General features: G+C 37.9%; 1 protein-coding gene across 1 annotated transcript in view; it reads right to left on the reverse strand.

The window, feature by feature from the left end:
- adcy2b (adenylate cyclase 2b (brain)) overlaps positions 1 to 15,832 on the reverse strand; it is a 111,835-nt gene that overhangs the window by 16,137 nt on the left and 79,866 nt on the right. The window contains exons 15-17 of the mRNA XM_036566194.1: positions 15,132 to 15,216; positions 7,655 to 7,792; positions 103 to 219 (exon numbers count right to left, since the gene is read on the reverse strand). Coding sequence (XP_036422087.1) covers positions 103 to 219; positions 7,655 to 7,792; positions 15,132 to 15,216 — 340 coding nt within the window. The remainder of the gene's footprint in view (positions 1 to 102; positions 220 to 7,654; positions 7,793 to 15,131; positions 15,217 to 15,832) is intronic.

The raw sequence follows: 15,832 nt of genomic DNA on the forward strand, positions 1-15,832 counted from the left end.
AGTTGTAAAAATTGTTTTAATTGAACCATGAGCAGCGGCAGATGACAGGATACTGACAGCAAACATATAAAAAGAGCAGCTATAATGATAAAATGTACTTACAGGCAAGAAGAACTTGTTGTCTGAGACTTGAGTGGTTTGACCATGAACACTGTACGCGCTCTCATTGGAGATGTTCGGTGCAGCTACTGTAATCAGCTTCTCATCCTCTAGAAAGAACTAGACACCAAAAGTGACAAAACATGTTAACACATGTCCAAAAGTATCTGGACACCTCTTCGAAGTAGTGAATTCAGCTACTTTAAGGTGCAGCGATTGCTGACACAGCTTGTATAATCTCCACAGAAAAGCATTGACCAATAGAATGGGACTCTCTGGAGCAGCCGCACATGAGCCTAAGGTCACCAAGCCCAATGCCAAGTGCTGGTTAGAAGGATATAAAGCCCCCAGCATCGGGCTGTGGAGCAGTGGAACTGTGTTCTCTGGAGTTATGGAGCTCCATCCAATACCTTTGGGATGAGAAGGAGTTCCAGACCTGATCATCCAACATCAGTACCTGACCTCACTAATGCTCTTGTGGCTGAAATGCTTGCAGCAATGTTTTAACATGTAGACTAAAGCTTTAGTAGAGTAGAGGCTGTTACTGCAGCAAAGGAGGTAAAACTCTCTAATAATACCCTTCATTCCTGAAGACACATTGGATGAGCAGGGGTTTACAAACTTTTGGACATTTAGAGAATTTCATGAGGTGCTGTATATACACTAAACATTCATAGTGATTCCTGCTCTTTGTCCTAAAAGCATTAATTTAGCAACAAATTAAATTTGCCCTTACCCTAAAAGTGGTCAGTGAGCCAAGGCATGTTTGGTGTCGGAAGTTTGCTTCTTTAGTATTGCACTGGAGCTACGAGGCTGATGTAGTTATGAAGTAAGGAAAACTTACAGCCACTCTTTCACCTAAGTGTTTGCAATAATGAAAGACAAATATGAAACCCAAACAGAGAGGCTGCATGAATGAATACACACTGAGATGCAGCTGTGTGCAGCAGCGCTCAGCTAGCCTAGCAGTAAGCCTTACTGCCTTTCACTTCTTTCAAAATTATGCAGTTGCTGTCTACCTGCGCTATAAAAGCGTCCGTGTTTGGAGCACTGCTTTGTGAGAAAAGTTCTGCCACTGGAACAGAACATTCAGTTACATCAGAACTGCTCACTATTGCCTTCATGCAGCCTGTAAAGTACACACATCGCTATGCTCATAATGGTGCTGTGAAACAGCTGTTGGAATTTAATCCAATTAAAATTTTTTTATTTTTAAATATTCACAATAAAACTCAAAGCTACACAAAACTGTTTTTGTTTTATTTAGTTATAATCACCAGTGATAGGTTTGAAAGCAGTTTTTTCTGGGCACATTTTTAGAACTGTGCAGTAATACTGTCTATTGTTATTATATTGATCATTATATCAGCTGTTTAGCTGGGGAGTTTGAGTCTTCATGTCAGGAACATCAGGAATCTATTTAATTGATGCTCCTGCATTGTGTCCCCTGCCTTTAGATAGCCTTTACAGTAATTCAACAGTTTCATTGGTTCCTCTTTCTGTATTTTACCATAATAATGTAATAAGAGCAACAGCCATTAAAATAAACACAAATGACTGTGAAATAAAGGTGATAGGTTTTGTGAAATGTATTTTGCATGTAAAAAAATTAGAGTACTTATTGATATTGAAAATCCTTTTTTTACAGTGTATGTAGGCTTTGGCCACCTGACGATGGTCCCTTGACTACCAATTAGCACGGTGCAAACTGCATGCCTTAATCATCACATATTTGCCCGAAACAGTTTTGAGTTATTAAGCAATTTCTAAAAGACTAACTGCTATGATTCTGATGAAATGTGAAACGGACAAAAGTATATTACATAACTAAAAACAGTAGTAGCAGCCATCTTATGACAGCCTGAATCAGAAACCACATGACCAAATTGAGGTTACATTATGTCTCGGCTCATCAAATACTTTTGGGGACAAGGGGAGATTTATTTTAGAACCATTGCTTTTAGTTGTAGTTGTATATATCAGGCTGAGTTGAACTTAAAAAACTCCCTGTCTCTCACACAAACACCTCTAAGAATAAGATGATGCAAACAAATCACAACAGGCCTGCATATATGCATTAACACAGACATACACACACACCTGAGATTTGATTAGGGGTCAGAGCTCTGACCCAGAGAAGCAAGCAAACAAGAGCGCTTAATGTGTGAAATCGATTTGTGTCCAAATGCTAAACCTTTAGCTTCGTCCTCAGGACTGCGCCGGAGGGCTGGAGGTGATGCAACTCGATCGGTTAATCACATGCGTCTCTTTTCGTCTGCAGACTAAGGCACCTGAGATCAGATTCTGTCTCAGTGGAGCCACGAGCAGAGAAAACCAGAATATATGATGTTCCCAGACTTTCCACTGCCTCTTTCTTAGCATCTGTTTGCTTGTGTGTTGTACAGTCACTGATATGGTGCACTGATCACCCGCTACAGACCAGAGCTCAGTACAGTCTCTACAGATTAGAAAAGATGCAGCCCTCACATTCACCCAGCATGTCCTCAGAATCTTCTGTGTTGAGCAACATAACAGAATAAGCCAGTTTATTGAACTAGTTTTAAGCGTTTCTTAACCTTGACTGAATCATGAGTGAAGAGGAAATAAGTTTTCTTTTTTAGAGGTTTCAGAATTTCATCCTCACACTGTGTACAGACAGCACCTTAACCTTGGTAAAAGCGTCATTAAAAAAAACTCTGTGGTTAATTAGCTCAGTCTCAGACTGACAATATGAGAGAAATCTAACCCCTGAGTGAGATAAATTTAGCCTGAGAAAACTGCGAGAACCTTAGGATGCATAGTACAGTGCCAAAAGTTTAAACTGGGTCATGGTTGGATCTTCCAGCAGAACAATGATCCAAAACATCACAACAAATCCACAGAAAAATTGGTTTCATTGTTTACTGAATAAAAGAATCAAGTTTTTGACTGGGTGGTCCGAGTCTCCTGACCTAAACTCCATCAAGAGAACCTATAGGGTGAACTAAGAGGGGAGTCCAAAAGAGAGAATTTAGGACCCTGGGGGATCTGAAGATTTTCTCTCAGATTTTCAGTGTTAGACTGAGCTATTTACCCACAAAAACACTTTTTAATTTAATTTTCATTATTCTTACCCAGACTTACCAAAGGCATAAATAACTAGAACAAACTTAAAGTTGGTGTAAAAAAGCCATGGCTATGAAATTGTAGGTGGTTGCTAAGATGTTGCTAGGCCATTGTCATGGTATCCCAAGTGGTTGCTTAGATGTTACTAGGCTATTGGTATGGTATTCTGGTATCCCTAGTGGTTGCTAAGGTATTGCTAGGCCATTGCTATGGGATCCCAAGTGGTTGCAAGGTGTTGCTAGGTAATTGCTACAGTATTATGATATCTTAGGTGGTTGCTAAGATGTTGCCAAGCCATTTTTATGGTATCCCAAGTGGTTGCTTAGATGTTACTAGGCTATTGCTATGGTATTCTGGTATCCCTAGTGGTTGCTAAGGTATTGCTAGGCCATTGCTATGGGATCCCAAGTGGTTGCAAGGTGTTGCTAGGTAATTGCTACAGTATTATGATATCTTAGGTGGTTGCTAAGATGTTGCCAAGCCATTTTTATGGTATCCCAAGTGGTTGCTTAGATGTTACTAGGCTATTACTATGGTATTATGGTATCCCTAGTGGTTGCTAAGGTTTTGCTAGGCCATTGCTATGGAATCCCTGGTGGTTGCTAAGGTGTTGTGAGGCAATTGCTACAGTATTATGATGTCTCAGGTAATGGCTAAGATGTTACTAGGCTATTGCTATGGTATTATGGTATCATTAGTGGTTGCTAAGGTGTTTCTAAGCCATTGCTATGTAATCCCTGGTGGTTGCTAAGGTGTTGCTAGGCAGTTGCACAGTATTATGACCTCCCAGGTGGTTGCTAAGATGTTGCCAGACCATTGTTATGGCATTGCAAGTGGTTGCTAAGATGTTACTAGGCTACTGCTATGGTATTATTGTATCCCAAGCGGTTGCTAAGGTGTTGCTAGGCCATTGCTATGGAATCCCTGGTGGTTGCTATGGTGTTGTGAAGCAATTGTTATAGTATTATGATGTCTCAGGTGGTTGCTAAGATGTTGCCAGGTCATTATTATGGTATCCCAAGTGGTTGCTAAGATGTTACTAGAATATTGCTATGGTATTATGGTATTCTTGGTGTTTGCTAAGGTGTTGCTAAGCCATCGCTATGTAATCCCTGGTGGTTGCTAAAGTGTTGCTAGGAAATTGCTACAGTATTATGACATCCATGTTGGTTGCTAAGATGTTGCCAGACCATTGTTATGGTATCCCTAGTGGTTGCTAAGGTGTTGCTATTGCTATGGAATCCCTGGTGATTGCTAAGATGTTTCCAGGCCATTATTGTGGTAGCGCAAGTGGTTGCTAAGATGTTACTAGGCTACTGCTATGGTATTATAGTATCTCAGGTGGTTGCTAAGGTGTTGCTAGGCCATTGCTATGGAATCCCTGGTGGTTGCTAAAATGTTACTAGGCAATTGCTGCAGTATTATGATGTCTCAGGCGGTTGCTAAGATGTTGCCAGGCCATTGCTATGGAATCCCAGTTGGTTGCTAAAGTGTTGCTAGGCTGTTTCTGGGTTGTCCCAGGTGGTTTTCTAGCGTGTTGCTAGGTCAACGCTATGGCATCCCAGGTGGTTGCTAAGATTCTTTGTCAAGACAAATTCATTAAAGCTGACTGTAGAGAAGACGCAGCTACAAAACTTACATCCAGCGCTTTATCAGAACCCTTGCTTGCTGAGCAACATTACTAAATCCCTCGGTTTGTTGAACTTGCTTTAAGCAGCCCTTGTCCTTGTGAGAATCATATAAATAAACGCTGAGCTTGAGGACTCAACATCTTTCCTATTTTATGTGAAGAGCTGACATATAATGGAGTGTGAACTTATAAAATATATGATCCATAAATCTATTTCACAGAATGTGACTCAAAATGGATTAATAAATAGATCTTTATGGAGCCTTTCTCTATCTGAGCAGTTCCTCTGAGGATACTCAGAGACTCTCCCTCTGTCACAGACTGAGAGACAAAGTCTACTTGTATTGTAGCTGATGCTAAAATGCATAAGACTTTAGGTGCTGGTTGTTTCACCAGTGCTGGTTCCCTGCTCTCATCCCAGACATCAGGCCATCCAGACACCTCAGGCCATTTCAGAACCGTGTAGTGGATGGCCTGTTCTGTGTGTAGGTAATTGCCTCCAGTTAGAGTTTGACCACAAAGGTCACTGAAATCATTAGGCTTTAAACTGACGGCATAGAAAAGGGAGTGGAGGTTCGCTATTAATGTACCGACGTGCTGATGTTCAGCTCCATTAGGTTACATAATGCTGACCTGCTTGTTAAGCTGATTGTGATAATGTGATAAATAGGGATGTCAAAATGGATCAGTGCATCATGATGCGTCAGTCTGAGGGTGGTGAACCAACTGCATTGATTTTGGAATTTTAAAAGCTAGTTTAATAATCCATAAAGTATGAACTCATTTTTTTTTCACAGAAATACAATTCTCAGGCAAGCAACACCTTAGCGACAACCTGGTATCCATAGCAATGGCTTTGCTGAGCCTACTTTCAGTTTGTTCACTAACTTTCTCCTTCTGGTTATGGATGCCCTTGGTAAAAAAATCGTAAAAATGATAGTAATGACAGTAGCAGCGTTTATGTCTGTGAAATAAAGGTGATAGTTTTGTAAAATTACATTCCATTTCTGTAAATTACTGTTTTATTATTAGCATTATTTTTACATTGAAAACATTGACATTTATTCTTGTCAATGTAAAGACAATATTAAAAAGCTTGGTTTATTATCTTCATTGTCTATACCAGAGATCAATCAAACCACCTTGGGAGCCACAATATTTTATGTCTGTTTTACTATCTTGGCTGTATATGTGTCTCAGTATGTGCTAATATAGTTACTCGTAAAGGCTAAAAATATATAACCGAAACGCAGACTTGCTTTGCTCTGCTTTAAGCTTTAGCTCAGCTATAGCGGCGTTTCTCGCATCTCCGGCAGGAAACATTTCCACAAAAGTAGAATAGTTTCTTGTACAATGTCTCTCAGTGTTTGACTTTTTATGAGACTGAAGTTGCTTCTCATTCGCCAGCGTCTTGTTCGAATTTTCCCGCTCCACCTTAAATGGTGCCTGAGGTGCCAGAATGTAAGTGCTGAACCATTTAAGGTGGAACAGGAAAATTCAAACAAGAAGCTGGCGAATGAGAAGCGACTTCAGATCCGTGACTTTTTAGTGTTTGATAGTTTCTCACTGCAGATTAAACATATCTGGGAACCAGCTGGAGTGATTATAAATGCAAATTACCACTAGCTAGACAAGACTGTTGTCTGCGTTGCTATGGTGACCAGCAGTCTGCATGCCAACCTTCAGGGTTAAAGGGTGAATTAGCAGTTCTACATTAACTCCAGCGTTTAAGACCATTTATTACTAAAACTGTGTTGAACGATCAGCAGAGCTTTATTTTTCTGTAAAGGAGGATTATTTTATTTTTACCTAAAAATCTAAATCTGCTGTGGAGCCACAACATGGCAGTAAAAGAGCCACATGCAGCTCCAGAGCCCACGTCGTCGACCCCTGGTCTATACTTTGTGTGCAGATAGGTCCTCCAGCCACAGTTGTGAATTAGGTGTATTTTCAGAAATAATTTTCAATTATATCAAAATAACTGTAGTATATTGTAAGATTTTATGGTGTCACTTCTTGAAGGGCACGTATCCTACATTTTTGGTTTTTAAGATATTTGTGAGGTTTTATGTACCAAATATGTCCATAATTCATTTTTATTCAAGTATTTTTCAACCACTTTTTAACCTGTAAAAGTAAACAGGTTATTTTTGTTACTGTTTTGTTAAGACAGGTGTATGTAAATGTAAAATCTATAAGCCATCGGTTACACAAAAAGAAAAGATGCCTGGTGTCTAGATCAAGCAAATAGGCAGTGTTAAAAAAAACATCTAAAACAATTTATTTTATTTAGAATTATTTTTAAATAAGTGTTTAATGCCTATTTTGCTGCTGCAGTTTTGGCACATTTTGAATAAACAAATGGCAAAATGTTAAGTAAAAATGAAATAAAAACATAACTTGCCCACAGATTTGGCCCTTTTAGAGGTTGAGTTCGACACCCCTGGTTTACATACTACATTCAAGCTTTTTTCATTAAAAAGTGAGAACAATGTTGCTCTCCATGGTTTGAGCTTTTAAGCAAAAAAACGTAATCAATTCAAATTGTTGTAAAGTCTGAGATTTACACTCATAATGATAAAGTTCCCTACTTGATTTTGGGGCCAGATGAACAGCAGGTCTGAGTCCATTCCTCCGGGCATTAGTATTCCTCCAGGGTTTCCTGAACAGCTGACTCATAAAACCACTTCTGTCCCCCCCAAAAAAACGTGTGATACCAGCGCAAGTGCGAATAAATGGAGTCTGATGGAGAGCAGAGTGGCGGAGCTGACTGTAAGGGGCACGGCGGATGTGAAGCCCTTTGGCAGTCACGATACTCACCATGTTGAACACGGCCATGACCAGGATGAGAGCGGTGGTTGCCATGGTGAGCACGAGCCGTATCCAGGGCTTGTTGGCATCGAGTGTGGAGGAGTTCGGGAGCCAGGGCAGAGAGCAGGAGGCCACGGTGCCCCATCGCTACGGCAACAAGAGAGAGTGGTGAAAATGAGCTTTAACTCCCACTAATGTCATTAGCATATCGGCTCCTCTGCTGAGCGCCCAGGGTCACGCTTCTGATGAATAAGAAGCGCGTCAAACACACAAGTACGAACGTCTGAGGCAACACTGTAAAAAAGCAGACAAATTGAATTCTCCTCACATAAGAATCCTTAAGTAAATCAAGTACAGTCAAGGCAGGACATGTGATATGATATGATATGTGATCCACAGCGGCTTTATAAACAGATTTGGACCTGTAGACAAGGGATCAAGGGAGAATTCCACCAGTGTTTTCAAAATCTATGCATAAATAGGTATTTGCAATGTAGACAAAGTCATTCAGAGTGGTTTGATGTGATACTCTAGTTTAGAGAAACCGATTCCAGAGCCGTTCACTTGTGTTGATAGGAACCAGACGTCTCACTGCAAAAAAATCAACCTTAACAAGGCCAAAAATCTTGCAAATGACCAACAAATCGTGTTTTTTATCTGAAGATTAATAGACTAGATTAGACTCGTATGTATGAGATTAATCAGCTCGGTTTTAGAAACGATTTTGAGAGGTAGGCCTGTCACAATCGTTACATTTTAACTAATGATTAATTTTCATATTAATAATTCTGATTAACAGTTTGTTTTTTCTTGTTCACTCTTTGCGGATATTAACAAACAGGTCTAAAGTGGCCAATTTGGCTGATTAGCCAACTTTTAGCTATGTTTACTTTGTAGCTAAACACTGGTTGTACTGTTGAATCAATGCTGCGTGCACACTGCACACACCCACACTCACACCAGCATTTAGTTACACAGACTGATATATATGGTTCACAAAAGTGAAAATAAAGGGAAGAAGATTCTGCCAGCAAACATCCTAAAAATGCAAGAATTAGTGGTGACACTTTATTTTGAGTGGTCCTTTTAGATGAAACAAACACTCAACAGACTCTCAGTAACTGGTCAAGAACATGTGAGGGGTAGGATTAGGTTCTGGGTTGAGGTTAAGGTTAGGGTTAGGACTAGAGCCAGGGTTAGGATTAGGTTTTGGGTTGAGGTTAAGGTTAGGGTTAGGATTAGGGTCAGGGTTAGGGTTAGGTTTTGGGTAATGGAAGTAACATATTAACAACACACCTACTTAACGTAAGTAATGTATCAACAGAACATCTACAAGATATTTACTTCAGTGTATTCAGATACTTCACTAGGGCTACTTCACTGATATGTTGTTGATGTGTTACTGATAATCTGTTAAGAGTTTATTAATCATCTACAAAGGACCACTCTAAATAGCTGAATTAGCCACATAGCTAACAAACATTACTTAGCTCTGTCCTCTGAATGTTGGAGCAGCAAGTTAAAAGTTAGATTTTTTTTGTTTTCATAAGCCTCATGATGTTTCAAGCAATGCATTTACTGCTTTCTTTTATTTGCCTCATTTTGTTTGCTGCAGCATGATATGACTACAAAATCTAACGACTGTGGAAAACGACAGCAGTCAGTTTAAATCATTACAATCGCCTCAAATAACTGCAATCATCTCAAATGATTGTGATATATTATGTAATAATTGTGATAGGCCAATTAAGAGAAGTTTTAAAGCTCTCCACTATGAAAGAAGACATTTCAAGACAACTTTACTTCATTAAGAACTTTATAGTCTTTAAACTTTAGACTAGCTTTATAGTCTTAAAACTATTCCAGCCTTTCTAGAATAAGTAAAGTTTAAGTCAAGACATCATTGTTAGCAGCGTCACCACGTGAGCTGCTACTGTGTTCATCACTTTGGCTTTTTTAGCATTTCATGCCTCACTTTGAGAAGCATTTTCATAAACGTATAGTATTTTGATCATAACAGTGTTGACTTTAGACGCTTTAGTCTCCTGATGATAGGGCCAACACCTACGCCACTCGAGAGCCCCCCAAATAAAATTTTAAGAAAATGCTTAAATCAAGCTTCGCATGTTAGCTTTTTGTGCTAATTTTAGATCATTATTATAACATTAGATCAAATTAATGTTACTAAAATCTGACCACAATGCTTTAGACTAATGGAATATTTACTGATTATGAGATTAAGATCATTTGCTGTATAAAACCCTTATTTTTATAATTTTAATCTTAAGTAAACATTTCATATCATACTGACATATAATTTAGCTTGATTCAAGCACCTTTTTTCTAGATTTGTTTTCTTTTTTTTTTTTCTTAGCAAAGACTTTGTGCAGCGCTTAAACATTTCATTTCTTTAAAAGCCACCTAACAGGGGGATGGGGTGGTTGGGCACCCTGGCTCTCCCTTTCTTCTGTACAGCAAGGCAATATTACCTAGTTATTATTGACATAGATTACTACAGTAGACTATTGTATTTTTGATACAAAGATGCTGAATGTGTGTATGTGTTTGTGCGTGTATATGTGTATGCAAGTAATACAGATTTTTTTAGCTTTATTTGTTCGGTAAACTGCCTGTTGTCATGAAATTTTTATGCTCGGTTTGTCTTGCTTCTCACTTTTATTGTTTGCCTTATGCACTGTCTGTCTGTCTGTCAGGACTTTTGACTGGCTTGTCTTGCTTTATGTCTTATTTGTTTGTCTCATGTATTATATATCTGTTGTCATAAAATAAAATAAATAAAAAAATAAATTACTATAAATATACAGATTACAAAACTTCTCCTAACAGGAACCTGTTACACAAATACATTGCCTGATGTCTGAGATATTGTTTTGTGATAGTTGTATAGATACATTTCGTGGTGGAGAAGTTCATGCAAAGCTTTGTAAGGCAAATTAGTCCCCAAAAGGATTTCAGATATACTATTTTCCAGTTCTGAACATTACATATAAAAAGACATGTGTGGGTTCACTGGTTATTTTAGAGAGTAAATACATTTGCTTTGGCGACTCCTGGTTCCTATCACCAGCACTGTAAGGAAATCTGAATCAGTTAGTTTCTCTACAATGAACCATTTCGCATCAAAACACTCTGAGTCACTTTATTTACATCTCATTTACTGAATTATGCAGAACTTTAGACAAATTCAGTGGAATTCCCCTTTACCTTCAGTTTTTATAATGTCTGTGTAAGTTCTCTACTCTGGGACATGCACTGACCTTCCAAACCTTTTTTTTTTGGTTTTCTTTTTAGTGCATTTGTGTCTGTGGATGGTGTTGTGTAACGTTTGACAGGGCATTGCTGAACTGTGCTGCGACCATCTGTTCATTTCTGAAGCACTCGATCCTCAATGAGTGCATAACAGCTCTCTTCTGAGCTCCGGCTTCAGGGCCGCCAAAGACGTGAAGAGCAGCGAGAAAGAAACAGCACCCCTGCTCACCTGGGAAACAGGCAGTGTCAGATGTGCTCAGGCACACACTTAAGACGCACAATGAGCTCTTTTCAGCACCGAACAAAACGCCTCTCAGAGATTTGCTCCATCCAGTTTCGCTTCTCAGCAGCGGCAAGTTTAGGAAAATGGATCCACTCACATCCGAGGAGCTAAAAGGAGTCAGAGCGCTGCCTGCTGCAATGCAGCACAAAACTCTTGATATTTCTGGATGGAGCCAAGTGGAGACTCCATTCACAAACCCAGGCAGCACACAGAGCTTTTGGAGCCCAAAAGAAGCTGTTTGTTTCTTCCTACCGGTCCCCACAATATAACATAACTCAGATTAAGGGAAAGGAACATACGCCCTGCTGGAGAATAATACATCAGAAATAACCCAGTAAACAAGCAAGTAGATCATTTAAGCTGCTGCTGCGGGTTTTCTGTGTTTTTTTACAGGGTTTTAAGGTTAGCGTTCAGCTCAAGGTCGACTTTGGCAGTCTCATAAATTCAAAGCGGGCTGGATTTAGAAGCTTGGAAACTAGACTCATTATATACTGACGCACAGACTGAGAACCAGGTGCAAACTGAGGACAAAGGATGAGTTGACAGCAGGACGGTTCATTACAGTACATATTGTCACTGCTGGGATCAAAGCAGTGTGGTAACTTTACAGGAGCAGACAAATCATGTAAATCACTGTACACTCTCGCCAGTTTCACCATGCAGTCTCTGAATGATTCTGATTTTACAGTCTCATGATGGCCTCCTTTACTGCCACTCAAACTTCATTGCAACAATTAAACCAAATTATGTTTTTCATAAACACTACTACCCATTTTCACTAAGTTTGATATAAATATATTATCCATTTTGCCCATTTTTGCTTTTAGTTTTTTTTGTATTTGCTGACTCTTTTTTGTTTTTTGGATTTTTTGATCTAATTATACACTGTTCAATAAAGCATGTCTATTTACAAAAATCGCTCACTTGCACTGTAGAAAAAGGCTCGTCAGATCAACCTAAAAAAATTAATACAAATAATTTAACTGTTTTTTTCAACATAAATTAATACTTTGAACGAACGATCAGTGTAAATTTTTAAGTTGAATAAAACTAGCTCAGTTGCTTGTTACCACATGAAGTACCTTTTTTAGGGTTGATCTGACGAGACATTTTTCACAGCGTACGCTGGTTGGCTGAAATGGAGGATGATGTATATAAAGGACGCTAATCCCTGTGTGGTTAATATGTCATTGTCGTGTGAGGTAATTGTCATGACAGACGCCAGAATGTAGCGTCATGACAGTTTATGTCATGTACTAATTTGATTCACTGTGTTCTCTACTTAGTCGTCATGACATCAAACATTATGACACATTTCCTGACAATTGCCACTAATGGTAACATGACACTGTAATATTACTGAAGAAATCTGTCATTATAACTCACGACATGTCATTGCTACAGGAACAAACCTCTGTATCTCAATTTGTGTATTTTTTTGTGTTATTTATTTATTTTTTTTTACATAATTTGATCACACCAACATCCCTTCACATTGTGTTAAAATTCCATGATGAACAGACCAATAGAAATTCTCCAAAATGACTTAGAATAAAATCTGTTTACATTAACTTACACTGGAAGTTTAAAGCATGTTTTCCTTCTCCTGTAAAGTTACCATTATGGCGATACGACCATGACATGCTTATGGCATGTTCATGTCAATGTTATGAAGCAGAGTTACCAAAATCAGTAGCCGTCCCATGTGACCAAAAGACTAGATTAAGTAGGACAAATGAGCTGACAAAAACTCACTTTCTATCAATGTGGTTTGATCAATAAATAAAATTTCTTCAGAAATTGCGCTCAGAGCTGAGATCATATGGACCAAAGATAATTTAACATTTTACTGTTAACTGTATGTCACTGTCCAGTTCGTCACAGTCTTCACTGTATTTATAGATGGATGGAGCCCAGTTTTGTCTGAACAACTCTGTTGCTACTATTACAGGCCATGATTGCAAAGGGAGAGATTGAGAGACTAAAAAAGACCATTAGAGAAAGAGATGACCTTTTCAGAGAGAATCAGACATTTCATTTTCACTGAAAAATCTGAGAGGGTTGTGATGTTGTGAAGATGTGAGACTCATGATGTTCTATTACTACAGAAAACCAAGGAAAATTCACTCACTGACTCAATTCTGTTTTTCTCATGGTACAGTTTTCTCTAACAAGTGGTTTCAAACCTGTAACTTAAAGCTTATTAATAGAGGATCTGATTCATGGAGTAAGGTTTCAATTAAAAAGCACTCAGACGAATGATCTTCTCTAAACAAGGAAACACGGAAACATGCACTGTCTAACGATGAAACTGAGCTGATTTCCTCAAAATAAAAACAAAAAAAGAACAAAATGAACAAAAGTATAAACTTGCATAAGTTAAAATTATTATTTTAAATATTATGTCATTCCTACAAAAAACACAAGATTAAAAAAAAAACAAATTAAAGGTAACAAGATTCAAAGTTAACAAAAAATGATGGTGTTGTGGCATCTTTTTCTTTTTATGCCCCCCCTAAATAATCGGAACTGAGATTAGACAGCCAACATCACTACAACATCTTAAGAAGCAACTAAAATAGTTTTACAAAGTATGTTCTTCATAAATTCCCTGTTTTACTTGCTTTGTACTGTTAGTATTTTTGCTGTTACTTCTGTATAATTTCTATTATAACTGTTGTTACTGTTTTTTTTATGGTCCCACTTTATTTGGATACCCCCCAACTGATGACCTACAGATGTTCACATTATTAAGGAACTACCTGGTGGAACTCTGATTTGTGACGGTCTTGGTGTTCAAGTTAGGAATAGTAGCAGGATTAGGTTGAGGTTTTAGTGTTGAGGTTGAAGTTAAGGCTTGCAAAGATTAAGATATTTAGTTGAATGTAAGTTAAATGCAAGATGAGCACCTACAAAGCATTTACAGTGGACTATCCAAATAAAGTGTTACCTTCATTATTACTGTTATTTTTAGCACCTTTTTACCTCTAAAGATTCTCCACTATTTGACTGGTTTGTGTTTCTTGTTTTTACGTTATTTTTGAATATTCTTGCTGATTTTATGTTATTGTGTGATTTTATATTTGTGGTCATTTTTATTGTCTCTTTTTCATCTTTTAATCCTCTGTAAAGCACTTTGAGCTTTGTTATACAAAAAAATATGCAAAAGTTTGGGCACCCCTGGTCAAAGTAAATGTTTTATTGATTTTCTAAGTGAGTAAGTAAGTCAACACATCCTCTACAGAGAACACACTTCTACACTTTTTAATTCACAATTACTTTTTATTTACTGAATTTAACACATTGGAAAAAAAAAAAACATAAAATAAAAAGTGGCCTGTGCAAAAGTTATGGCACATTTTATATTTTATGCTTTATTTTTTTTACAATATGTTAAACTCAAAGCAAATAGAAATTATGCACTAAAATTGGCAGACATACCATATTTGAATGGGTTCTTTGTAGAGGATGTGTTAACTTATTTTCACCTATAAAATCCACAGAAAAGGTCATTAGACTGGGCTGTTCAAACTTTTGCATACGAAAGGTGCTACACACCTTTTTCCTTTCTTCTTATTCTTCTCATTATTATTATATCACTTCATCAAGCGTGTCAGTACCTAACACATGCACTGTGCGGTCTCAGTGAAGGTGGCTGACTGGGGGGCAAAAGGGAATTTTTAATGGACATGTAGACCATCACTAATTGTAGGAAAGCTCTATGGCCTGATTCTTGTTTCTCTTCTCATTTTCTGTTTTTCTCCTCAATTCTTACTCAAAATGAGTCCATTTTACTACACTAGGCAAAGAAGATGATCTACTCTTAGTTTATGATCGTGCGTGAAAGAAAATGACGCATGTACTTGCCAGTAAATCAACCTTTTTAAAGAAAACAAACATGGTTAATCTGTCTAATGTAAGTGCTTTACTTACCAGAATATGGCCAGCAAAACAAATGATAAGAATAAGAGAGAGCAACAGGAAGGCCAATCCGAACGACACCCCGAGGACAGCAGTTCTGCGTGAAACAAAAGCTCCGCTCATTAAAGGGCAAATGTAACAGAGGGACACTTGCTTTTACTCATTAAGATACAGAAAATGCACATCACACAAACACAATCACGCCGCGCTCTCTATTCATACTGCTGTTTAAAAATAATGGAGCCACTAGGCGATGGACGAGTCCATCAGTAATAAGCAGTTAGGCTGCATTTTGTTCTAAAACAGTTTCCTTTATTGCTGTTGTGCCCATTTTGAACAATTCCTACTGGAAATTGGACAAATAGACCCACTATTATGTTGAACATGCTGACTCATTATTATAAGGTACAGATGAAGGCTTTCTTTCTTTCTTTAAAGAAAAACCCACTGACAAAAGGTGTAGGAGATAACTCATCAGGATCACATTATTATTATTAATATGTTTTTTTTTTACCAATGCTGAAAGGAGTTTCTGTACTCACTGCTCCATATTTGTTTTCTACGGCTCTCGATCAGATGTGCTTGCTGAATGTGAGGTAAAGTTTAAAAAGTATGTATATTTATTTGTATTTTTTGGTAAACAACTTTTTATTTGGCATTGGAATCAACACTAGACACTGGTTATGTATATATTGTGCAATAAGAGTATGTTT

This window comes from Colossoma macropomum, unplaced genomic scaffold (assembly GCF_904425465.1).
Source record: "Colossoma macropomum unplaced genomic scaffold, Colossoma_macropomum, whole genome shotgun sequence".
NCBI lineage: Eukaryota > Metazoa > Chordata > Actinopteri > Characiformes > Serrasalmidae > Colossoma > Colossoma macropomum.